The sequence below is a fragment of the Vigna umbellata genome, chromosome 1 (genome assembly GCF_029865625.1).
Source record: "Vigna umbellata cultivar VRB3 chromosome 1, Vumbellata_1.0, whole genome shotgun sequence".
Classification (NCBI taxonomy): Eukaryota; Viridiplantae; Streptophyta; class Magnoliopsida; order Fabales; family Fabaceae; genus Vigna; species Vigna umbellata.
Genome location: NC_142165.1, coordinates 108,991,489 through 109,007,684, shown reverse-complemented (window position 1 = coordinate 109,007,684; position 16,196 = coordinate 108,991,489). Strand labels below are relative to the sequence as shown.

The following is a 16,196-nucleotide window of genomic DNA, read 5'->3' as shown; positions in this document are numbered from 1 at the left end:
GTTTCTGGAAGAATAGAGTTTTAGTGCATGCAAGTATGTAGTCTCAGAGTTCTGCAATTTTTGATTAGATTTGTTTTGGAAGAATCAAGAATATAATAGAAGCATAGTTGGATAAAGCCATTTTCATCTAGGACAAGTTGGAACTTCAATCCGGGTAAGGGAAGCTTATATGTTTAATTCATACTGCTTGATTTTATAATCTGAGTTGCATGTATATGAAATCTGATATTTGAGCCTTATGAACGTTTACTGATATGAGATATAAATTCTGGTTCATTTGCATGTTGTTTTGGATACGCATGAAAGATGTGTGAATGTTATAGAGTTGGAATGATTAGATCGATTGAATCTGTCATGAATGAACACTGCTTAATTGTATTATATATATGTTGTTGCTGATTTTGATTTAAATGTATATTGATTTGATTCTGTATAAATGGAGTATGGTGATTGTATATTTGGAATGATCCAAATGTTGAAATCTGTATGATTTGATGTATTAAATCTGAAAGGAAAGTTGTCAAGTTCATAAAAATCGAAATCTGGAAAATTCTGTTAAGAGTTGAGAAATCTGGTCTCTGTACTGATAAAGGACGTTCGTCCCTGTACGGTCTTAAACCGTTCGGTTTTCAGTTAAGCTTACTTAGACTAGAATTCTTTCATTTGGAAAGAATTCTGCCCGAGAATGAGCGTCCCTAGTTGATGATCTGAGCGTTCGTCTAGCTCAGTAATATTTAAACATTTAAAACTTTATAAATGAGTGACGTTCGGCCTTAAGTAGAGCGTCCGTCCTTAATAACGTTCGTCCTAAATGAAGTTCGACCTTCTGTTGAACGTTCGTCTACAGAGCGTTCGTTTCTATATTGAACGTTCGTTCATAACTGGTGTTCGGTCATATACCTAAACGTTCGTCCTACCCAACGTTCGGTTTATACCAACGTTCGTTCTGATTGTGCTCGGTCATTGACTTAGCGTTCGTTCCAAAGCGGGGTTCGGTTTCTAAACTGAACGCTCGTCCCTATTATTGAATTTTGAGCGAACATAACTGGCGTTCGTCCAAATTGTTAAATTACGTTCGTACTTGGACTGCCAGTGCTGTTCTTCTGAAATCAATTATATTGCTGGTGTATCTAAACACTTATCACTGGTTTTATTCCTTGGGTTCTATCTAGATTCTTTACACTTAAAATCTTTCAATGTATTATTCATCTCTTCTAAAGATCAGTATTTTCAAATTATCAAGAGTTGAAGCATATTAAGTGAATAAATGACTCGTTTCTTTTGTTCAGAAACGTGAAATCAAAGGTTCTGTGATAAGTTCATTTTATTTGATTAAAGAATGCATGACGTTAATATTAAGAGAGTGAAATACAGAATGGAGATATTATAATTATGAAAGGATATGATGGTTGAACACGACATGATATGATTATATGATTTTGAACTTGAATGAGCATTCCATGGAGGAGCTTCTCAGTTGTATTAAATGCTAAATTTGTAAAGTATGAACATGGACAAGTTACTGATGGCTTGGTCCATCCTGATATTCCGTGATGCTCATCTTCACGTAGAAGGGGGTAGTCATGCGTGGGAATGGCAGGAGGTCATTCGTATCCCTCACTTAGCAGGGGCGAATGATTAACCTCAAGTGGAGGTCATTCGTATCCCTCACTTAGCAGGGGCGAAGGATTAACCGCATGTGGAAGCTGATTAGGTATATCCCGGCTACCACACCACTTGGGTGCAAGGACGCCTGTAACTACATGGTTCATACAGTTCAGTACAGTCTGTTTTATATAGATTTATATGTTAAATTTTATGATTAAGTTGTTTGATGTATCTGTGAATTAAATTGTGAACTGTATGTATGTTGTATTAATTAAACAATATAAGCTTACCCTTGCAATTTTCCTGGTGCTGTTTACTGTCCATGTATAATCCGTCTTGTCAAAATGCAATGATCATCCGTTGTGGATGTGAGCAGAGGGTGATGCATCTCTTGAAGTATTACTGGAAGAAGAAAATTTGGAAGATGCAAACCTGGTTGAAGTTGAAGTAAAAGCTGAACAGTAGGGGCGCGATTCCGTAGCAGTTTTAGTCTAGTGTGTCGTGCAGTATTTTTGGCAGTTGTATATATATATAGTTCTGCAGATCTGTTTTGTATTTATCTGAAAATTTGGAATTCTGTCAAGTGCTGGACTGTATTTTGATATTCTGTATTTAAATTCTACAGAATGGATAATCAGAACTGGTTTCTGTTTATTTTTTTATGAATTCTGAACACTGCAGATTTTACTGTACGTGCTGTATGTTAGGTTTTAAAATTCTGAGCTACTGTAATATTCTTAAGACTGAACTGTTTATCTCTGTAAATGTGATCAGTCCTGGTTAATGGTAATTATCATTATTTAGGGATGTTACATCTATAAATAGATATTTATGCAAATAAGGATAATTAATTGTAAAATAAATGTATTTTTATTTCTAAAAAAATTTAAAATCTAAATTTAGCATGTATAAAACTTAATACGTATTTATTTAATTATTAATAGTAATGTTTCATTCTCATTAGAAACTACATAAAAATTTTAAACATATTATATATATATATATATATATATATATATATATATTAAATAATATATTTTGTTCACCTGTAAGAAATACGAGCCTTGTTATATAAGACAAGACTGTACACAATTGTTTGAATAATTCAATTCCTATTTTTCTTTTCGAATACTTGTACATGCATTTTATAAAAATTCATAAATCAGAGCATTACCAGTGGTTTCAACTTAAATAACCTATTTAGAGTATTTATATGAAATATTTGGAACCAACTCTCATGTTATGTTTTATATGGGCTTTTATTCTTATGGGCCAAGCACATACAGTGCGATCCAACCCATAAAAACTATTCCCCTTCCTCGAGCTTCTGCTATAAATTAGAATCCTGAAATTTCAAGTTTCAAGTGAAAGAAAGAGAGAGAGAAGAAACAGTTACCAGTCACTATGAAACCTCTCCAGTGCCTTATTCTTCTGATGTTTGTTCTCTTTGCTTCTGCGGTTGCAAGGAAGGACAATATGAGCGGAGGGTGGAGTCCCATCAAGAACATCAACGATCCTCACGTAAAGGAGATAGCAGATTACGCGGTTACGGAGTATGTTAAGCGATCGGGTCAGAAATTGAAGTTGGAGAAGGTATTGAAGGGCGAGACTCAGGTAGTTGCAGGGCTCAACTACCGCCTTACCCTAGCGGCCGCCGACGGTTCTTCTTCCAACAACTACGAAGCAATTGTGTGGGAGAAAGCGTGGCAGCATTTCAGGAACCTCACTTCCTTTACCCCTGTACGTGTTTAATGGTTCTGTTGTCTTGTAGTGCCTATCTATCTTCTGTGTATTATTATTATATACACTAATAAAATCTTAAGTTAGGTTAACTAGATGTTCTGTGAATCTTATTTTATTATTCCTCTGCGTGTTAAGATGTTTCTAAAATTGAAGATGTTCTGTGAATCTTACAGAAGGAATTAAATTGTACTGGTTAATGATGACATTATTTGAAAGAATTCGTTAAAAGGATGCCTCGGTTTTGATCATCATGATACTTATATGCAAGTTTTTGTCAATTTTGATTTATGTGTAAGATTCTATCACTTTTTCTTCGTATAATTTGATTAGATATTTAATTAGATTCAACACTAATTAATTAGAAGGAATCGACGTTAAAATTTTTGCATAAAATAATTTCTATTAATTCATAACGATTTTAGTAAAATTTGCATTTTAACACCTTTCCCTTTAACGTTTTCAGTATTTTGAGCTGAATTTGAGCATAACATTAATGACTTAATAGGTATTGAACTAAGGTGTCATAGTATAAATTGATTTTGAAATAAAATTATCATTCCCGTAACTTTAGTGTATTGATTTTGAATTGAAATCATGGTACCATTGACTTGAATATAATAAAAACTATTTTTATTATTTAAAATCCAATGATTAGTTATTTTATTTAACTGTTTATTATCTCTAATGCTATTCATTTTATATTTTAATTTACTTAAATAAAAGTAACAATTAAATTATATTACTATATATTATCAAAAAAATATCTATTGCATGTAAATTATCTATTACGTGAAGATTTATTTCCAAATTTTCTTAAAAATAATTTAAAAAAAATACTTATAATTTTTATTGTGAAATATTTTTCATAAAATATCTATAAATATTTTTAGAATTACTTTTTCAAAAGATATTTACAAATAATTTTAAAAAATATTTGTAGAGAATCAATATTAATAATTGTATATTTCTTAACAATAATGTTATATATATATATATATATATATATATATATATTCTACTGTGGACTTTAATAAAAAATTAAATTACATTTTTTAATAAAAAAGTTAAATTACATTGAAGAGATAGTAACTTTAATTCCAAACTTATTGCACTAATAATTAATAATGAAGTTGTGAGACGATTTTAGTTTAAAATAATTTATACTGAAGTCATTAAAGGAAGCACGATTTTACGAAATGTTAAAAGTTAAAATTATTAGGTAAAAAGAAGTGTTAGATTGGTGGAAAATAATGTGTAAAATTAAAAACCCCAATTATAATTTCGAAAATCAGAATTTCAATTAGCAATCCACGATATCATGTCAATTTGCAATTTACAAAAAAAAATAAAAAATCTTATATATCTTCCAACATTTAGGCAATCACTAATTCATAATTGTGTTCTTCTTTACCTCAAACACTCACAATAAAAAAAAGTCATTAAAAAAGAGAAAAAAATAATAAATAACAGTAATTAAAAAAATTTAACAATAAAAAAATATTAAACACAAATAATTTTACTAAATTTATAATATAACATTTAATTAAAATTAACTATAATAATACGGTAATTTTATCAATACATTATTTCCCACTTTTTTTTATTTTAAATTCATTCAGTCGAATATTAAAAAATAAATTCATCTATATGATGTTTCTTTTAATTTAAATAATCTGATTTTTTTCCTATTATATATATATATTTTATTTTTTCACTTCCTTATTAGTTTCTCCCTCCAATGGCGACTTAAAAAGCAAAATTGACCTAATTTTTAATTTTCAATAAATAAAAAAAGAGAATATAGTAAGAGGTGCATCGGCAACATATGGATGGAGGGATTGTCTTTTGTCTGTAGATTTGGTTGTTGAAATCGGCAAGGAAGGGAAATATCGAAAGAGACAGAAATAAAAAGAATGTGAGAAAGAAAAAAGAAAAAGAAAAGAAGTGAAGATGGAGGAATGAATGAGACGGTGGAAATGATGAAGGCGATGATGATGACGAGAGAAAAAATGAGAAAGGCGTGAATTCACGTGAAGGGATAGGAGAGTGGGGTGAATTAAGGAAGGTTGAGAACTGAAAATTGAACATCGGAATCGGATAGGGTAAGAGAAGAAGAAGCGGAGATAGGAGTGTGCGTGTCCAAACCCAAGGGGCCTAAGAGGGGCTCTTCGTCGGAGGCGGTGGTTTTTTCCCCTCCGGATTCCCCCGCCATGAAGAGCCTCTTCAAGTCCAAGCCCCGCACTCCCTCCGACATCGTTCGCCATACTCGAGATCTTCTCCGCCTCACCAACCGCGATGACGACAAGGTATTTTCAACTCTCCCTCGCATCGCACCTCTCATTCTACGCCTCCCATTGTTTTCCACTTTTTCTCTTCTCTTCTCTGCAGACGGCCGAACTCACCAAAAACCTCCGGGAGATGAAGTCAATTCTCTATGGAAACAGCGAATCCGAACCGGTCCCCGAGGCTTGTGCGCAGCTCACTCAGGAATTCTTCAAGGAAAACACCTTGCGTCTCCTTATCCAATGTCTTCCCAAGTTAAACTTGGAGGTAATTGCTTGATACAGGCGTTACCGTTTATTTTATTATTTCATTTCTTTCGGTGATTTTTGTTGTGTTGTTCGAATTTTTTCAGGCTCGGAAGGATGCCACTCAAATTGTTGCGAATTTACAGAGGCAGCAGGTTCAGTCTAAGCTCATCGCGTCCGATTACTTGGAGACAAATTTGGATCTCATGGATGTGTTGATATCTGGGTAGGCTACAACTGTTGGACAAACTTTTTGTTTCTTTCATGTTTGTCTTTTTAATTTTTCTAGCTGGCTTTCCAGTCGGTAGGTGCACTCGCTATTTTGATTTAATGTAAATTTAGTTTTGTGGTGCCAGTTGATTATAGTCAATCGTTCTTGATTGCTACATTTTATCTGTTTCTTTAGGTGAAAGTCTGTACTGTTGTGTATCTTATCGTGATCATGTGACTTCTGTTTCTTGTTGTGCTCTTTATAAAATTGCGCTCGCCCTCTGTTGATTCTCTCATGATATTATTGACAAGCTCTGTTGTTTCCTTTTTGTAGCTATGAAAACATGGACATGGCTTTACACTACGGTGCGATGTTGAGAGAGTGTATAAGACACCAGATTGTTGCTAAGTAAGGGGAAGGAGCAAATAGATTCGACGGTGTTTTTTTTTTGTGATTTCAAATTTAAAGCAGTTAATGTTCACTGGTGGAAACAATAATTTTGGCCATGCTAGAATAGTTTTATATCTTGAAGTCATATTGGTGATGCTATTGATTCCAATACTTCCATATATGTTATTTGCTACACGATAATGCTATTGTGTAGGCAGCCCCTATGGAAACTGAAGCATAAATAGATGAAGAAAAATCAGAGACAGCCTATGCATTATATTTGTTTCTAGAATAACTTCTATGAGTTGTGACTTTTGATGTTGTAACTTTTTGCTTTATATCAGATATGTTCTGGACTCACCTCATATGAAGAAGTTTTTTGACTACATTCAACTTCCAAATTTTGACATAGCTGCAGATGCTGGAGCTACTTTTAAGGTATTTTTTTCGTTTTTGGTATCATGCCCTTTCTTTAGGGAAAGTTGAGAGTTATATCATGTCATCGTTGCAGGAGCTCTTGATGAGGCATAAATCTACAGTTGCCGAATTCCTTTCCAAGAATTATGAATGGGTAGGTTATCCCCCTCAATTTAAATAGAAAATCAATGATTTTTTAGGTTTACACACATGTGTATATTTCGCTTCTTGCAATATTCTTCTTGGTGCTAGATTCATTGGAGGAATGCTTGATTTGTGAAGGTTTAATGGTAATAGTATGTAGTTTGGTACTAAAGGGTCACATTTAGATTATGATTTTAGTTCTTTGGTAACTCTTACATTGATATTATTGTTTTCCAGAGGGAGTTTGAAAAATGAATCATTGTTTTTTTCAAGTTTAAGTTATACGAAATTTGTTATTGGAGAAAATACTTTTTAAAATATTGTGTAATAAAACTTATTTCAAAGAACAGCTGTAAATGCATGACAGCATTTGTTTATGATTGTTAACAACCGAAGTGTTTTTCCTCACCCTGTTCTTGGAATCTTTTTAAAACGTTTTTTTTGGGAGGGGGACAATACTTTCTGTTAGTTGCATAGATTGCATTAGAAAGTCTATCTGTTTATCTTGACATGTTTTATTTTGTATTGGTTTTATCTCGTATACATAACCACATTTATTTATGAATATTAACCACACAAGTGTTTTTACTTGCCTTGATCTTGGAATCTAGTTTAAAGCTACCACTTTTTAAAGTTTGTTTTGGTAGGGATGATACTTTCTATGATAATCGTAGTTACCACCCGTTGTTACTCATTGTCTTTGTGATTAATTACAGTTTTTTGATGAATATAACTCCAAGCTGTTGGAATCTTCCAATTATATTACAAGGCGTCAAGCTGTCAAGGTATGATCTAAGTTTGTTTGTTATTCATCTCAACTCTAATTTTATAATGCAAGAATGAGAAGTCTGGGATTCTGAGATTATCCTCTTGAAAATGTTTTCATAAATCTTTACTTGTTTGGTTATAGTAGTAGGTTTGAGTTTGTTCAGCTCTTTGCTATTATATGTCTTCTATTGCTACTTTTATTCTTGTTCGATAATTGAATCTGTTCATATATATTTGTTGAGTGATTTCTTTTATTCCTCTTTTGCAGGTGCTGGGAGATATGTTACTTGATCGCTCAAATTCAGCTGTAATGACACAATATGTCAGCTCACGAGACAACCTAAGGATTTTAATGAATCTTCTACGAGTATGGTCCTTCATGACTTGTTTTCTCAACTGTCTTTCTTGTGTCCCCCCCCCCCCCCCCCCCCCCCACCACCACAAAAGCTAAAAAAGGAAATATATTATTATATGATATTGCAGTTTTTGAGTCGACAATGTTTAATTTTTATTAAAATATTACAGTGACTTCTTACTAGTCCATCTGTCTAAACGTAAGGAATTGCTAAACATTAATATGATCAATGTTGAGTTTCTGATGAGCATGTGTGTGTGTGTGTTAATGTTGAAGAGAAAATTCAGAATTTTTGCTATGTTTGTAAAAGCATTTAATGGGTCATTGCTCATATCTTTCTGCAGGAGTCAAGCAAGAGCATACAGATTGAAGCATTTCATGTTTTCAAGGTATTATAGTTACATATCGGTCCACATTTTGAAACGTTATTCTTAACATAATACCTTTCAAATTATGCTTCTCTATATTGATTTGTTCTTGTCATGCAGCTTTTTGTTGCTAACCAAAAGAAACCAGCAGATATCATCAGCATACTTGTTGCAAACAGAAGCAAGCTTCTTAGACTTTTGGGTGACTTAAAAATAGCTAAAGGTAAGGAAAAAAGTGATGTCATTTCTGAATAATTTGTATTTACTTTCTCATTACTGTGTTCCCATGATCTCACACTTATTGGGATTTTGTAGAGGATGAACAGTTTGAAGCTGACAAAGCTCAAGTTATAAGAGAAATTGCAGCTCTTGAACCGAGAGATATTGCTTGAGCTTCAGATTGTGAGGTGAGAAGGTGCATTGCGACATTTTACTTTATATAATTGTCTATTGATATAGTTCTTTTAGTCTTCATCAAGATGAGACCAACATTCAACACAATTCCAGTGTTTTCATTCTGAAATTTAATTTCGTTTCTGTAATTCGTAGATAAATAAATAAATTACTAAAATTAGCTACACGCAGTAGCAGTATATGGCTTTCTGGTGTTAGAATGGTTTACCTACCAGCTGGTTTATATATTGTATTCGGTCATGTAATATTCTTAATCTATTTGTATGACAAATTTCTTCTGTTAGTTCTTCATTTTGGACTTCTGCTGTATTCTAATGATGTTATTAGACATGAGAGAAAAATCTACTTTACATCAAAGTACATGTTATCAACGAAATCTATTTAAGGGTTAGGATCTCTTCAGGTGAAAAAGTCACTGCATAAAATCCTTATACCAGTGAGGGGGCATTTTTTACCTGAGTTGAATACAATGAATGGTCAAAATTTGAAAAGCTTTTTACATTAACACAATCTGTCAAGAAAGTATGTAACTTTCAAAAAATCTAAAATGGTTAGTGCGTTTTAATCTTTACCACTTATCTCAAAACTGAATTGGATGGGTCAATTGCACTAACAAGTTCATGAACCGGTTAATAAATATTGAGTATTGTTGAAATTCAGCCTTTAATAAGTATTATGATATATTTAATCTTATTCTAAACCGATTAGGCAAGCACTTTGACTTTTAGAAACTAATAATGAAAGTATCTACTATTTTCGTTGAGTTACAAAGTTTGGTATGTTTATTTAATATTGTGCTATCTACCTTTTTGTAATTATGAGTTAGAGCAAGATTGAATTATTGACTCTTGAACGATTTCTTGCCCAGCTCTCTGGTTTTAAAAGCATACATTTTATCTTTCATGGTAAAATATATTTGTTAAATTATTTTCACTCGTTAAAAGGACCTCTTCTCCTTTTCAATGCATGATCAAGCATGTTTATATGGATATATAATCTCATGTTATAAAAGGAAAAAAAAGAATGAGACTTATTAATTTTTATAATAATTAATAAATATATAATATCAATGATTCTTAATTAATTGATCGTGTAAAACTTTTGACACCGACGACATACATTAAGCTGTGTTCTCCATGACATGTTTTTCTTATAAAGTTTAATACTTACGTATAGTCAATATAAAATGTTTATATTTTTCATTAATTAGAAATAATTAAAGATAAAACTTTTTCAAATGACTATTAAAAAATAAGAAATTTATTATTGGCAACGGTTTATAATGTGATGATAGCAATTAATAACTATTTTAAGTAATAGAAAAATGAAATTTTTTTAGACACTCTTGTGAGTTAAGATGGAATTCCTGGCTAAGGGTCCCCCATAAATGGACTTTTTGTTTTATTGCCTTGAAAACAATGTGTACCATTTGGACTCAGAGACAAAACAACGACGCAATTTCAATTTTTGTCTTTTAACTGTTTTAAAAAAGTTATGTATCCTTTTCCCCATCCTTTTCAATCAACTGAAACATTTTCTTGTTTGGTAACACACAATAAATGATGAGAAAGAAAATTTTTTGGAAAAGAAGGTGTCTCGACATTTTATTTTTCGTAAAATAATATCATTATTTAATTTAACCAGACTCAGAGAATAAAATAAAAGTAACAAAAAAGTGGGCTATTAAAAAATTAAGAGTGAATTAAGTTTGGTCCTCAGACATTACGAGTAAATAAATAGATGTTAGTTTTTTTTATTCCATTTCTAACGTTAGAGAAAAACTTATACTTTAGTTAGATATAATTTCACAAAAAGCTCATTATAGCTCTTAACACTTTTTATGTTTAAGTAATAATATGTATATACTTCTGATATTTCTATTTATATGATTTGAGTATTAATAAAATCAAATTTTAATGACTTCGTGATTTGATATAGAGTTTAAAAACCTTTTAGAAATTTTTTTATCACCTTAAAAAAATTAATCCTATAACATGAAACCACTCCAAACTTCAAACCTTCACTTTATTTTCCCACCAAACAACCATTGTTTGCGTGAATTTCTAGGAAAAAAAGGTAAGGAGTTTGTGAAAAAGACTAATCTTGTTGAGAGAAAAATATGACATTAATGTTTCGGAGCCTTGATTTCAAATTTGAAGGTCACATTTTTTTAATTTTGAAAGGATAAAGATTAACTTCGAGAAGCATACCGAGAAAGAAAGATGGTTGATTGGAGAGTGATAGATGAAAGGGTATATGACTTTTGTTTTCACTTTTGGGAGAATAAAGAAATGAAATATTATGAATGTTAGAGACAAAAATAAAATACGGAATTGCTTCATGATTTGTGGGTGAGAGACAGTGAAAGAAGGTTCGTGAGAGAACAAGAGCAGAATGCTTTCCATGTTTTCTTTTCTTCTCATTCACGGCAGCAGGACAAGAATCGATAATAGACAAGAGAAAACGGAACAAATTCATAAACACCATTGAGGAAAATAACAAAACATGAGAAATTGAGAGCCAAATAAATGTTTAGGAAAAAATAAAATAATTTAGGGCCAAATTTGAGTTTTTGTAAACAAAGTAAAATTCGAAAGAGGAGAAAATGGGAAATGGAACTGAAAATGCTATATAGTTGGGCTTCTGATTCAGAATGAGAGCAGTGTGCTGTTGAAGTTCTCACTCTGATTTGCGAAGGAACAAAATGGGTGACAGTGGTACGATTAAGATCGAATCATTTTAATAACTGCGAATGTTATATGATATTGAAATCTTTTGATTTTCATTGCAAACACAGATTCGCTCTCCCAATTTCTCGCATCTGCGGTCGATGCTGCTCACAAGGCCGGTGAGGTCGTTCCCCACTTAAATCTCTCTCTGTTTATGTTTCTTTAGTTTCATCACTTTCGATCGTCAAAACGATTTTCATTGCAGATTATTCGGAAAGGTTTCTATCAGACCAAGAACGTGCATCACAAAGGACAGGTTTCTGCCTTGCCTTCATTTCTAACTTCGACATTTGCACTGTAAGTAGACGATCGAAGGTACGATAATAATTCTTTTTGCTTTCATTAGGTTGATTTGGTCACTGAAACTGATAAAGCATGTGAAGATCTCATATTTAATCATCTCAAGCAACTTTACCCCTCTCACAAGGTTCATTCATCTCTTCCTCAACTATACACACAATCATATTTGACGGAATATCTTCTTGACTTCATTTTAAGTTGTTTTTTATGTTTAGTTCATCGGGGAAGAAACCACAGCTGCTGGTGGCAATGCGGAACTGACTGACGAACCCACGTGGATAGTTGATCCTCTCGATGGAACTACTAATTTTGTTCATGGGTAAATATTGCTCTGATGTTTTAACTGATACATTGGCTTTTCTATATGGACTGATTATAGTTCTGCTTTTTTAGGTTCCCTTTTGTTTGTGTATCCATCGGTCTTACAATTCGAAAAATTCCTACAGTTGGTGTTGTTTACAATCCTATCATTAATGAGGTGAGAACCTTTCTTTGGCACCACTGTCTGACCACAACGCCATTCCAAATTTCCTGACGTTTGAAACATACGTGCTATTCAATGGTAAACGTTGTTATAAGTAAACGAAACCTATTTTCTATTGGATTTTCATATATCATGTGGATTTTTGTATCTTTCTCTTCTTGAAGATTAAACAGGTAGAATCGTATTAAAATTTATGTACACTTAAAGAGAAAGATAGACCCAAAATTTTCAAATAAGATACTCATGTGAAGGTTTAACATGAGGGAATCCATTCCGGTTATGATACATGTATTGTTTTTATTTTTGGTTATCATGCAAATTCAGATTGTTGGGCAAAGCTTTCAATCAATATGTTCTCATGTTTTCTAAATAGTATTTCAATGACTTTAACGTATTTGCAATGATTTGTTGAGGACTAGTGACGTTGAAGTAATTAATTTAGGACCTAAATTCGATAACTTACTTTCTATTAGTAATATTGGTATTACTGCGGTAGGTTAATTGTTTTTGTTGGAAATTCATATCGACCAAAGATGTAACTAAATTATAGTATATAAATATGAGCAATGTAACTAAATTATAGTATATAAATATGAACAAATCGTACTTGTAAGTTGATTTTGTGAGAGGTTGAATTAGGCCTAAATTCTATACTTTTTAAGAGTTTTTATTTGCTTTCCCCCCTTCCTTGGTATGAAAACTGAAGTTTTATGATGGTACATGTAGCTTTTCACTGGAATCCATGGTAAAGGTGCTTTTCTGAACGGAAACCCTATAAAAGGTGGATCTTCTGATCTCTGTCTTTTGATTGTTATTGTTAATTGACTATAGTTACCTCATGGATATTGCCTTGAATTTTTCAGTATCATCACAAACTGAACTAATAAGCGCGCTTCTTGCCACGGAGGTATTTCAAGTTTGTTAGAGTTGATTTTGTGAAAGTTCTTCATTTATCCTTTTTCTATGGACCAATGATATGTGTTCTGTTCAACTCGCTACCCATATTGGGCATTAGCGAGACTTTCTGTTAGGATAGTCATTTGCTGCAGCATATCAATGGCAATAGTCCTCCAGTTCTTTTGGTAAATAAAAACTGCAGACTACATTCTGTCTGTTATTTGGTCTAAGCACCTAGGGAGCATGCATGTATGAGTTTGTGTGTGCCATTACATGTCAATCTTTTTCCACACATTTGTATTCTCTTTTCAATACCTAGCATCGACGTCCTGAGCTGTGTTAGAGGATCTATATAAATCATGATATTCTCCTTATATTTTCCAAATAGATTTATAACCTGACCATTTGGATTTATAATGTTGTATGCTCCTCGACCTTTATATGTGTGCTCTGATTTTGTTTGGATTGCTACTTGCCTCTCAAGTACTTCGAATTAGAAATGCGTGCTTTGTGTATACATTTCAAAGCCTTTCTATTTCTGAGCTTGTGCAAACCTAGAAGGTACAAAATCTAAACATTTCCATTTATTTAGGCAATCATTGTGACACGATGATGAAAGTAAAAGAAAGTAAAATAGGAATTAAAATGTCTTTTTGGGAGTTAGATTGTACTAATTGCAAGTATGATCATTTAGCAGATTGTGATGTCAATGTCATTGCTAGTTTTGCTTTAAATTGTATTCCAGGTAACCCACAAGGGACGGCCTAGTAACCCGCTAGTAACCTGGGCGGGTTACGGGTAGTTTTCATGATGCCTTAAATTATTGCCACCTATTGTGCAAAAAGAGTTCTATCCCCAGTGACTTGCACCTTTTGTCCATACACATTTTATTTAATTGCATGCAATTCCAGTCCTTGATTATGAAAGTTATCATATTTTGGCAATACTAACGTGAAAGGGGATGACTCAAACGTGTGTCAGTTTCACTGTAAATGTTTCAAATCAAGATAGATTTGAAACTCATCAAGTTCTTTTTTATTTCTGAAAGTGCAGGTTGGAACAAAACGTGACAATTTAACGGTAGATGCCTGTACAAATAGGATTAATAGCTTGCTTTTCAAGGTAAAATTAGGTGTTCTTCCTGTTGGAATCCATCGGATTAAAGCTTGATATTATTGCATCATAATAACCATGCCTTTATTCTGATTAGGTGAGATCACTCCGAATGACTGGCTCCTGTGCTTTAAACCTATGCGGAATTGCATGTGGAAGGCTGGATGTATGCTTTGAACTAGGCTTTGGAGGTCCTTGGTAGGAATGTTAACATCCCTTATAACTGGGAATTATGATAATTTGATATGTTCCTAGATTAACCGTCTCTTCCTTCTTATTAGGGATGTGGCAGGCGGTGCTGTCATTGTTAGAGAAGCTGGAGGTGTTTTATTTGATCCGTAAGTGTCTTTAATTTGATGCCTTGTTCTTTAGAATATAACATGTTATATTAAAAAAATGGTTTAAGTCAAACTCAACAACACTAACTTTAAGGTAAGGATTGTCTTACTTATATATGTTGTATTTTGACATTACTTAATGATCCTTTAAAATCTAAGATGGACATTGTTATCATATTAGAAAGTGGCTTAGGTCTGACTCAATCCACCAAAATTGGTTTATAAATTGAGGTTTATCCTTGTTTATATACTGGATTTTGATATTGTTTCTAGTGATTATGGGACTTGGGTTTTTTGCAATATGTCATGCTGTTCTACTAGACTGGTTGCACTGTTAGATAGGTAGGCTATTTTATTACTTGGGTGAATCTTTATCCCGTGGGCATTTATGTAATTGTAGTTGGATGTTCATGCAATATGGGAAGTCCTTTCTATTCATTCAGAACTATAAAGCACAAACTTGTGTCAATATCTGATGGTTCATTTGCTTCAGGTCTGGGGCTGATTTTGACATCACATCTCAGCGAGTAGCAGCTTCCAACCCTTTCTTGAAGGATGCTCTTGTTGATGTTGTGCGCCAAAACCTGTGAGAAACCTTTATTAATCAGCGAGACCAGGAGAAATTTAGTCAGTCTCATGTTAACTCGTTTCTCCCTTTGGGTAAAATGCTTTGTAGTGTGGATGCGCGTGACTTCAATTATTTTTCTAATTCTTGTATGACATTACCAAAATTTTAGTATTCTATTCTCTAGTTCAAAAATCTCAGATAGTTTAGCCATGCGACTTAGTTTAGAATAATGTATAGTTTAGCCATACAATATGTCATGCTGTTTCATCTCATTTTAATTCCTTTTGAATTTCAGTTTGTTTAATTATTAGATGGCTGAGTCTTTTTTGTAGTTGGTATATTTTAGGTAGTTGGTATAATGATAAAAATAATAAAAATTGACAGAAATTTGAGAAAATTGCAAGTGGTTAGTTATATCCTATTATAAAGTAAATTGGCATACGTATCTCTGCTTCCGGCTGGACCGTGTTTGGTTTACATTTTCATAATATATGAACAACTGTGATTATGATTGTATATAATATATAAAATGATTGGTCTAGTCTTGTGTCGATAGCAGAACAGAGAATTATAAAAATCCAGTATTCTTGGTGGATGGTGAGGAGGAATTGGAGAACCCAATGATTTCCTTTAGCCTGACCAAGTCTAATCTAATTCAGGTCGAGTCAATGATTGTGTTTGTGCCCCTAAATGCAATGTATTCTGGGAATCTGAGCTGTATGCTTTAAACGTTGAACTGCTACTTACAACTATAATTGAAGCTTAACCAACTTTTAATATAATATTAAATCAGATGAGTTGTTTCAATCAGAAAGAGCTTT

General features: G+C 32.7%; 3 protein-coding genes across 3 annotated transcripts; all 3 read left to right on the top strand.

Annotated features, from left to right (window-relative positions):
• The first annotated feature begins 2,959 nt into the window (after window positions 1–2,959).
• On the top strand, window positions 2,960–3,582 carry LOC124836564 (cysteine proteinase inhibitor 5-like). Its single transcript, XM_047311738.2, has one exon. It carries the CDS (start codon window positions 3,013–3,015, stop codon window positions 3,358–3,360), a length of 348 nt encoding a protein of 115 aa, XP_047167694.1. The 5' UTR covers window positions 2,960–3,012; the 3' UTR covers window positions 3,361–3,582.
• A 1,574-nt stretch (window positions 3,583–5,156) lies between these two features.
• Window positions 5,157–9,237, top strand: LOC124836561 (putative MO25-like protein At5g47540). The gene is made up of 11 exons (XM_047311735.2): window positions 5,157–5,657; window positions 5,740–5,901; window positions 5,987–6,105; window positions 6,424–6,498; window positions 6,825–6,918; window positions 6,992–7,051; window positions 7,758–7,826; window positions 8,078–8,176; window positions 8,509–8,553; window positions 8,653–8,755; window positions 8,848–9,237. Exons 1-11 carry the CDS (start codon window positions 5,562–5,564, stop codon window positions 8,922–8,924), a joined length of 999 nt encoding a protein of 332 aa, XP_047167691.1. The 5' UTR covers window positions 5,157–5,561; the 3' UTR covers window positions 8,925–9,237.
• A 2,014-nt stretch (window positions 9,238–11,251) lies between these two features.
• Window positions 11,252–15,685, top strand: LOC124836571 (inositol-phosphate phosphatase-like). Its single transcript, XM_047311745.2, has 12 exons — window positions 11,252–11,663; window positions 11,744–11,799; window positions 11,881–11,931; window positions 12,022–12,102; window positions 12,191–12,294; window positions 12,369–12,453; window positions 13,186–13,240; window positions 13,323–13,366; window positions 14,410–14,478; window positions 14,567–14,667; window positions 14,751–14,807; window positions 15,301–15,685. Exons 1-12 carry the CDS (start codon window positions 11,651–11,653, stop codon window positions 15,395–15,397), a joined length of 813 nt encoding a protein of 270 aa, XP_047167701.1. The 5' UTR covers window positions 11,252–11,650; the 3' UTR covers window positions 15,398–15,685.
• Window positions 15,686–16,196: the final 511 nt, after the last annotated feature.

Bases quoted from the DNA above. Each gene is read 5' to 3' on its own strand.
- LOC124836564 (XM_047311738.2), top strand. From the start codon at position 3,013: ATGAAACCTCTCCAGTGCCTTATTCTTCTGATGTTTGTTCTCTTTGCT.
- LOC124836561 (XM_047311735.2), top strand. From the start codon at position 5,562: ATGAAGAGCCTCTTCAAGTCCAAGCCCCGCACTCCCTCCGACATCGTT. The intron at 5,658-5,739 runs GTATTTTCAACT...TCTTCTCTGCAG, and splicing joins CCAACCGCGATGACGACAAG to ACGGCCGAACTCACCAAAAA. The intron at 7,052-7,757 runs GTAGGTTATCCC...GATTAATTACAG, and splicing joins TTTCCAAGAATTATGAATGG to TTTTTTGATGAATATAACTC.
- LOC124836571 (XM_047311745.2), top strand. The intron at 13,367-14,409 runs GTATTTCAAGTT...CTGAAAGTGCAG, and splicing joins GCGCGCTTCTTGCCACGGAG to GTTGGAACAAAACGTGACAA. The intron at 14,808-15,300 runs GTAAGTGTCTTT...CATTTGCTTCAG, and splicing joins GGAGGTGTTTTATTTGATCC to GTCTGGGGCTGATTTTGACA.